The sequence below is a fragment of the Poecilia formosa genome, unplaced genomic scaffold, assembly GCF_000485575.1.
Source record: "Poecilia formosa unplaced genomic scaffold, Poecilia_formosa-5.1.2 Scaffold207, whole genome shotgun sequence".
NCBI classification, from domain to species: Eukaryota; Metazoa; Chordata; class Actinopteri; order Cyprinodontiformes; family Poeciliidae; genus Poecilia; species Poecilia formosa.
This window is the reverse complement of record NW_006800146.1, coordinates 383,313-392,933: the sequence shown is the minus strand read 5'-3', so window position 1 is coordinate 392,933 and position 9,621 is coordinate 383,313. Positions and strand designations below refer to the sequence as shown.

At 38.3% G+C, this 9,621-nt stretch overlaps 2 protein-coding genes across 2 annotated transcripts; both read right to left on the bottom strand.

Moving 5' to 3' along the window:
• Positions 1–1,585: 1,585 nt before the first annotated feature.
• LOC103148559 (melanocyte-stimulating hormone receptor-like) lies at positions 1,586–2,521 on the bottom strand. The gene has a single exon (XM_007567383.1). The coding sequence runs from the start codon at positions 2,519–2,521 to the stop codon at positions 1,586–1,588; it is 936 nt and encodes a 311-aa protein (XP_007567445.1).
• Positions 2,522–5,342: 2,821 nt separating this feature from the next.
• Positions 5,343–6,278, bottom strand: LOC103148558 (olfactory receptor 51I1-like). Its single transcript, XM_016679284.1, is given in 1 exon segment — positions 5,343–6,278. A coding segment is annotated over 1 exon segment (936 nt).
• Between the last annotated feature and the right edge of the window lie 3,343 nt (positions 6,279–9,621).

Below are 9,621 nucleotides of genomic sequence, written 5' to 3'. Positions count from 1 at the left end.
TGTACTGTACAACAATAACACAAAAACATAATATTTCAACAAAGATAACAGACAAAGGAACACTACTCAAGTTTCATATCAAAACATCGTAGCCGACTATGAGAAATATTGAACTTGGACTCAGAAAAGTAAGAGGAAAGAACAATATTGATCAAACAGGAACAGAATCCAAGAAGGAACAGAATAAAAAAATGAATAAAGGAATAAATGAAGTAAACTAATGCAAAGGAATGAACGGACATGGTGAGATCAAGCAAAGTAAAGTAATTAAGTGAGGAAATGATCAAAACAGAAAAATAAATTAAATTAAAACACCCACAGATCACAACATATTTACTCAATAAACATATATTGCTTTGTCTTTGACCTATAAAAATGAACGTTGAATTCTTGTCTGTGTGACACAATGTTGAAAGTTAAAATATGTTATAGACTTTAAAATATTTAGATTTTAGCCTGAAATTTTTATTTGGTTTTCTCTAACTGATTTACACAGCTGACAAACAGCTCTGCACCTTCAGCTGTTCAGTTGACCGGCGAAAGGGTGAGAGGATGAACAGTTGACATGGAGCAATGTAAGCACAGATACGCCTCCGTGGGGTTTATGTTTAACAGACTGCCAAAGTTTCTTATCTTTTTCTGCAGAAACTGTGCGCATGTTTGCATAGGTCAAAGTATGGTTACGGTCAAAGTCTCTGGCTGCAGGGAAGCGAGAGTTTGATCTCTTTTTAATTATTTCTTAGTCTCAATTTAGATTCATTCATTGGTGTTGCAGGACATTTTATTTGTTGTTAAGATTTAAAATAAAAAATTATGTTTCAGCCAGTTAGCAAAAATGTTTTCTAAATCTGATTGGCCCAGAATGCCATGTAGGTCCAAAGACATGATGGCAGTTAGCACTAGCTTGCGTTGAAAGTTAAAAATATCGGACAATCCATCAAAAACACAGAAAAAATGTGTCTTTTGAGTACTGAAATGAATCTCTGAGATTTCTCAATAATCTTCATCCTGCATGTCTATGTCTCTCCTCCAAACCTGACTAATTCACAGGCTGAGTTACCTCCCCAACATGTCACCGAGTTCTACAGAGACTTACTGCAGTTCTATGGTTTTGCACATCGCTTTTATTTTCCTTTGTTTCCTTTATCATCAATCAACTTAAGAGTCACAAAAACTCCATGGAGTAAACATGACAAGTTTGCTTCGTATTAAATGTTAGGAATAGCTCACACAAGTGCGAAATTGGCAAAAGCTGGTTAAAAACTGTTCAGAAAAGTTCATTGGCTTGCATTCTGTTGTATAATATTTTCTATAATGGTTGTGCTTCATTGCTTTCATTATTTCACTATCAAATAAACAATGATTATTACATACAACCCACAGAAGTCAAGAATGTGGCCCCTATAAAACAAAAACATCTTGGAGTCACATGAAATCAGATATAATTAACAATAACATTTCATGTTTTTATTGCCGTTTGATTGTTGTTTTAAAACAGACTTGGTTAACAGCAGTCTAACTTTAAGATCTGAACATTGTACAGGACTAAAACAATTTATTTTCAAACTGTCAGTTTATATTTGAGTCACCATTTGAAAAATGTTTTGCCTTTCTTTGACCAGCAGAGAAACCTTTTCTCAATGTGCTTTCTCAGACTCTGATCCCTGAAGCCATAAATTAGCGGGCTGAGAAAGCGAGGTATGAGGATGAAGCAGAAGAAATTAAAAAAGGCGACATCCTCAGGTGGCCAGTTTGTGTGGAGCACAATTAGAGTTTCGGAGATAGGCTGGGTGAAAGCCAGCAAGCACAGCAGCAGCTGGAAGCCGTGCAGCAGCACGGTGTGCATGGCTTTGTTCACTGAAGCTCTGTCCTGCCGCATCTTCCTGGTATCCATCACAATCCTCACATAGGTGAAGAGGATGATAACACTTACCACTGCAAAGGAAAGTACATACACAGCAAGCCGATAAACTCCCTGGATTGGAGACTGGTTGAAAGCTGTAGTTTTGCAAATCATGCTGGTAGAGAGGACATCTACAGGACTGTGTTTCCCAATGAAAAGCTCATTAATGGCGAATATGAAGCTGATGATCCACAGAGGCAGAGTAATGATCCAGATACGGTCTGAGCGCCAGGAGGCCGGGCGCTGCAGAGGGTAGAAAATGGCAACATAACGCTCCAGTGACATGGCAGCCAGAATAAAGGTGGTGTTCTGAAAGGTACAGGAACACACTAAGAGCAGAGGGATACAGAACAGAAGAGGTAACTTGACCCGACCCATCACACAGAGGAAGAGTAGCACAGAGGATAGGATCTGCAGGGTGTCGTTGATCAGCATGTGTGTAAACAGGATGTAACGGGATGTGTCCAAAAACTGTTTGTGAGAGGCAAAGATCTGCAGCATGACAACGATGAAGCACAGGAAGATGCAGAACAATGGGATTACCACACACACCTTGATGATCACAGAGAAGCTTTTTGGGGACGTTGCATTGATAGAAACCACAGTCAGATTCTGCATTTTGCTGCTGTGAACAAATAATTCCTGTCAGTGAAAAACACAGACATTCAGTTGGCTTGAACATAATGAAATAACACAGAACACAATTTTCCCCATTGACTAGACTTCACTCCTCTAACAATCCCCTCACCAGTAGGTGGAGCTCAGACGTTTCTACTTTTCACTGTCTTTGAGGAGAAGCATTTAAGGAGGAGTCTCCTCAGCAAGTGAATTTCAGGACACATTCCAGTATGTAGACGTGGACCTTAGTCCTCCAGAGAAACACTGCTGTCGCCAAGTGTTGTGATTCCCATTAGTGATGGACTTCACAGGGGAGAAAGACAAACAACAAAGGTTGGCAACTTCTTATAAAAGTGAAACCTTCCGACCAGTAAAACTATTAAGAAAATTTCTTTTCATTTTCTCTGCAAACATCCTCCTTAGAAAACCCTACACAATACACTGAAAGAAAGTTGATCCAAATTACGTTTTGCTGCAAGTGTTGATAGCCATGAACTTTTCTTATTTTTAAACCCCATCATCCAAAGGTGTGGAAAAGGTGTCATACCTGTTGCCATGTGTTGGTGTGCAACACTCATGGTCACAACCATTTACGAGACGTAAAATATGATGAGCAAGTGATGCAGCTTTTATACTTGATGCGTTGGTTGGCACGATATTCTCTGAAAAGACTGCCCTCATATAAAGGATTTATATAAGTGCCTGAACAGATGACCCTGCTGTGCACCTTCCAAATAGACCATTTAGAGTGAAAGATGGCATGCTTAATCTGCACCAAGTTATTAAAACAAAATGATAATATGCACACCAAGGTGCATAGACTGAGGAAAAGATGTGATAAGTACCAAATCAAATCTCTACACTACAGGCACTGCTATGTCACATATGTGAACATTAGGCATACTCAGATGTTGATCATTTTTAATAGAAAAAGTCCATCATATCTCTCTGTACACAGGAAGGCTTCAGTCACTGTGACAGAACTGCTTTGTTTCAGTTGCATTTACAAGACCTTTTCTATGGCCATTGAGATTGAGGCTGCCGTATGTTTTTAGTTGTTTAATAAAAGATCATGTCCGTTTGACAGCTTCGGTGGATAATAATAATGATAAGAGCTGGAGATCAACCCTGGTTTCCCCAGCAACACAGCCTGCAAGTACCCCACTATGAATCGATGTCGCAGCATGTCCAGGTCTTTGGAAAAAGTTAATCATTCCTAAGACCAAAACAATTACTCCTTCTCCGTCAACCATTTTGGACATTAAAAAAATAAAAATAGATAAATAAAAAATCACAGGTATTAATTTGTGCAGTGCAGGCTGCCAAGGATGCTGTGCACATTAATACTTGCTTGCTTGCAAAACTTGGGGATGATACATTCAATCTAACTATCCACTTAGAGGGCAGAGGCCTTCTGATGTCTGTGTGAACCTTCTAGGGACCCCAGTGAATTTAATTTGAACTCTGAAAGAAAAAAAAAAAAATAAACTGGTGACCTGTCCAGGGTGTGGACACAGGGTGTGGACAGGTTGCCATTGGCTGACAGGCACCAGGTGAATTGCATAAGGGTAAGAGAATGATCAGTCATCATGGAGCAATGTTAGTGCAGATACACCTCTGTGGGGTTCATGTTTAACAGATGCCGACCTGCAAAAGTTGTTAAGCTTGTCTGCAGAAACTGTGCACATATTTGCATAAATCAAAGTAAAGCAAACTGCCTGATTTCAAGGGTTCAGCCTGTTCTTGTTTGTTTTAATCTAAAATGATATTTAGTCATATAAATTACAGAGCCTTTAAGTTTTTAAACTTTTTTGAGCTTCATATTAGGTTATGATGAACTACTTAGGTCAGGTAGACAGCATCACGGAGAAGCACTGTTGTGTCAGAAAGAATAGGAGTTTCTTAAAGAGACAGAGGCCAATTTCAAGCCATCAGATATGACCATGATGTGAAGTCAAAAATGATGTGCTATATTTGATATGTAGTGTTTTCATAACAACTGAATGTAACATAGTTAGAGGATTTTGTTATAAAATATGTGCCTGAAACCATGTCCCCCTTTAAGGATAAAAATAATATTCTGTTTCAGTTTGTTTAACAAAATATTTTCTGAATCTGCTTGGCCCAGAATGTGATGTAGGTCTGAAGAGTAGCGCCTGCAGCTGTACGGCTGTACGGCTGTACGCGCTGAGATTTTCCTTAAGAACATAAGAAGGAAAATTTATTGGATTCTTTATTATCTAATCTGTTTGCTATTAACAAAATTGTGGAGAGAGAAAAAAATATATTTTGTGTCAAAACATCCTGTACGTAGCCCACATCTGTGTAAATCTCTGGGGGTGGGCACCTGTACGTCCTAAAACTAAATGCTATTGGTCAGTTGATGTTTGTTTATTAATTGATTGTGAAAAGTATAGGGTAAGCAGAGAAAAGTTAAAACAAGAAATTAGGAAATATGATGTGGAGACACTAAGAATGATTAAGATATCAGTTAAACATTATAAGATAAACGAAGAAGTTATAAATTTTTAGTTTTATTTTTTTTTAACAAATTAATTATCATGTCACCAAATAAGATCAAGAAAAACATTTTTTTTACAGTAAATCTATTGAAGTACAGCAGCAGCGAAGGATTAACGGAGAGGTTAATCATTGTTAAAACTTTTAAAAATGTCACACAGTCAATCTGTAGGACGTTTTTCACACCATGAAAGCCTTTACATAGTCAGTGAGCAGATTTCTTTCAGGTCTGTAGCAAAAGAGGATAAATACTCAGTACTAAAACAATTTATTTTCAAACTGTCAGTTTATATTTGAGTCACTATTTGAAAAAGGGTTTTCCTTTCTTTGAGCAGCAGAGGAACCAGCTTCCAATGTGCTTTCTCAGACTCTGATCCCTGAAGCCATAAATCAGTGGACTGAGAAAGCGAGGTATCAGGATGAAGCAGAAGAAATTTAAGAAGACAATGTCCTCACCCAGCCACTTTGTGTGGAGCCCAATGAGAGTTATAAATATAGGCTGAGTGAAACCCAGCAAGCACAGCAGCAGCTGGAAGCCGTGCAGCAGCACGGTGTGCATGGCTTTGCTCACTGAAGCTCTGTCCTGCCGCATCTTCCTGGTTTCCATTACAATCCTCACATAGGTGAAGAGGATGATAACACTTACCACTGCAAATGAAAGTACATTCACAAAAAGCCGATACAGTTCATGGACTGGGGATTAATTCATGACAGTATTTTTGCAAAGCATGTTTGTAGAGAGGACATCTACAGATTGACCATCTTTCCCGATGAAATACTCAGTGATGGGGATTATGAAGCTGATGATCCACAGAGGTAGAGTAATGATCCAGACACGGTCTGAGCGCCAGGAGGCCGGGCGCTGAAGAGGGTAGAAAATGGCAACATAACGCTCCAGTGACATGGCAGCCAGGATCAAAGTGGTGTTCAGAAAGGTACCAGTAGACACAAAGAACAGAGGGACACAGAACAGAATAGGTAACTTGACCTGACCCATCAGAGTGAGAAACGTTAACACAGAACACACAATGTGTATGGTGTCATTGATCAACAAATGTGCAAACAGAATGTAACGGGAAGTGTCCAAAAACTGTCTGTGAGAGGCAAAGATCTGCAGCATAATGGCGACGAAGCACAGGAAGACACAGAAAAACGGGATTACCACACACACCTTGATGATCACAGAGAAGCTTTTTGGGGAAGTAGCATTGATAGAAACCACGGCCCGATTCTGCATTTTGCTGCTTTGAAGAGATAATTCCTATTTAAGAAAAACATAGTAAGTAAGTAAGTAAACTTTATTTATATAGCGCCTTTCACAGACATGAAAATCACAAAGTGCTTTACAAAAATGGAAACACATCAATAATAAAAGAATATAAAATCAGTGAACAATAAACATCATAAATTTGAGTTTGCACAAAAAGAATGGACGAATACAAAATAGAATCTATTAATGCTCAACATTTTCCCCATTGACCGTATTTCGCTCACCTACCAATCCCTTTATCAGTCAGAGGAGTTCAGACTTTTCTACTTCTCATGGTGTCTTTGTAGAGATGTGTTTCAGGTTGGATCCCCTCCTTAATGCTCAGGTTATGTTCCATTATGTAGACTTGGACTTGGACACACCACCATCGCCAAGTGTTACTATTCCCATTGGTGACAGATTTCAGAGGGGAGAAAGACTAATGGCAGAAGTTCACAAAACGTCTTAAAAAAGTGAAACTTTCCTTCTTATAAAACTAAGAAGAAAACATGATTTAATCTTCCCTGTATTCTGGTTAATAAACATACATAAACTTACATTCTGAAAGGAAATTTACCCAAAATACATTATGCTGCAAATGCAGTTAGCCATAAACTTTTTCACATTTCCAACCTCAATAAAGACAACCGGGGTCCCAGAATTGAACCTTGGGGTACCCCACATGTTACTCTGATGAACAGTTACTTATTAAGAGAACGAAGTCCCTATTCTTTAGCTAAAATTCAAACCACTTTAATTACTGTGCCAGACAGTCCGACTCAGCTTTGTGGTCGCATAAGTAATATTTCATGTTCAGCTGTGTCAAATGCTGTGCTGAGGTGTAACAGAAGCGACACTGTGGTTCTTCCGCAGTCTGTATTTTTGTGGATGTCACTGAACATTTTGACTAGATTGGTCTCAGTATTATGATGAGCGGTACTGAAAGCAGGAAAACTAAACTCAAAGATGTCAAAGGATTAATCATTGCTTAGAAGGCAGTTATCTATTGAAACACAGCTGCTTCAATAGTTTTGCTGATGAATGTAAGTTTGGACATTGGCCTGTAATTCTGCAGTAGTGATTTGTCCAAATTGTTCTTTCTGATCAATGATTTGATAATTGCTCTTGATGCAGCCTGGGTTGACAACACCTGATGAGAGGAATGAGTTTACAATTTAATCAGGTCAGATGCAATAAAATCCTAGCTGTGCAGCAGTTAAATAATGATTTTAGGCATTATTTTTGCCTAAAACCATCTCACTACTGACCTTCGGTCAAGCGGTTTTTAGGCAGTTGAATTTTTACATTAGCATCGCTTCCGTATTTATACTTTTGCAGTTTTTTGGCCATTCAGGATGATTTTGTTCGGGTTGTCCAACTGTTTGTGATCCTAAGGTTTTCTCTCCAGTTGTTCGACTAATATTAACTTGGTTAATGCTGTTTTTTTATGTAATTTTTACGGATTTTGCAGGAGCTCTGAAAAGTACGTCTTACGCCATATCTTGCTCACTAGCGCCCCCAGTTGTAGTTTCTGAAAATAAAAAATGGCAAGACGAGTCTGAAAAATCGATAAATACAGCGACAAAGTGGATAAGTTGACGATATCGCTTCTTTTGTTCTTATCACAGTCCCACTCATCCCCACACTCAGCTGTGTCTCTTGGCTCCGCCCATTTTGCTGGAATTTTTCCAAATTTGCCAGGGGTGGGGTCTAGCTTTCAGTGGTTGGTTAGTTACACAGTAACAAAAGTTGTGGGGAGGATAACCAGAGGAGGAGCTTAATTAATTTATAATTTATTCTAAATTTTCATGGCTGATTTGGTGACTTTTAGCCATTTGATCAACATTGATTGGTTGTTTAATATTTTCATGGTTTATTTTGTAGAGCACAGCAATAAAGACTCAAGACCTTCACTGACTGGAAGGTCAGCTATGCTTTTAGGAGACAGTTGGAGCTGGCACTGTTTCCATTTCATCGGTGATGAAATGGTGTTTCTGTTTAACAAACACTTTCAGATCAGGATTATTGCATAACAGCATGGTCTTGTAAAATGTTCTTTGAAAACTACTTGGTAATACAGGACTTTGGGGCATGAGCCATTCTAGCTGCTGAGTTAGATCAGTAAGATAAAGCATTGTGACCATCTGTTTAGTAGTATTTAGGCCCCTCTTTTACTTCAAAAACAACCCTAATCTGTTCAGGCAATAGTGCCCAGGTCCAGTCCTCAAGAGCCTTCATCCTGCAACTTTTAGATGCATCCCTTCTCCAAAACACCTGAATCAAATGAACCGTTCATTACTGGGTCACTGCAGAGCTGAAGGACTCCTGCTCAGTGAAATCAGCTGTTTGGTGTTCCTGTCAAAAGGGGGCAACAGCGTTGCCAGGAATGCCTAACAGAGAACACCACCTTACCCCTGTTTTAAACAACCTTCCCCTGCTTTACTTAACAGAGTGTTAGTTGTAGTATTTACACCAGAAGGCTGCCGATTGACCAATGGAGACTTATGTTTCAGTTATGAATCAAAAGCAACTCTAAACTCTTGGCTTTTTAACCTTTATTTAAAGAAACTCACTGTAGGGTTGGGAAATAAATCAATAACAACTTATATTGAGATATGACATCTTTTTATTCCTTTTATTAAAGTTCCGTAGCTTTGCACATCACATTTATTTTCATTTGTTTCCCTTAACATCATCAATCAAGATAAACTTGTACTTTACTTAATTGGTAAAAGTTTTACTTATTAAATGTTAGCTGTACCTCACCGGAGTGTGTAAAATTTGTAAAAGTTGATTACAAATTATTCAGAAATGTTCTTTGGCTTGGAAAGCAAATATATTTTCTATAATGGTAGTGCTTCATTGATGCTTTAATTATTTTACTATCAAACAAATATATTTTTGACTTGCATCCAACTTAAGTCCAAGTGCACGGTCAAAAATGTGGCTCTTGTATGTTTTTGATACCAATACCTCTGAAAAAACATACAGTATTTGAGTCGTACAAAATCCTCCAGAATTAACAGTAAAACGCATGTTCTTATTATTTAATTATTTCAAAGTAGACTTAGTTATAATTACTCAATGTTAAAACATTTTATTTACAGTTTATATGTGATTAAAACTTGAGTCACTATTTGAAAACTATTTTTTTCTTTGAGCAGCAGAGGAATCTGTTTTCAATGTGCTTTCTCAGGCTTTGATCCCTGACACCATAAATGAGCAGGCTGAGAAAGTGAGGCACCAGGATGAAGCAGAAGAAATTAAAAAAAAGCGACATCCTCAGCCAGCCAGTTTGTGTGGAGACCAATGAGAGTTTCAGCAATAGGCT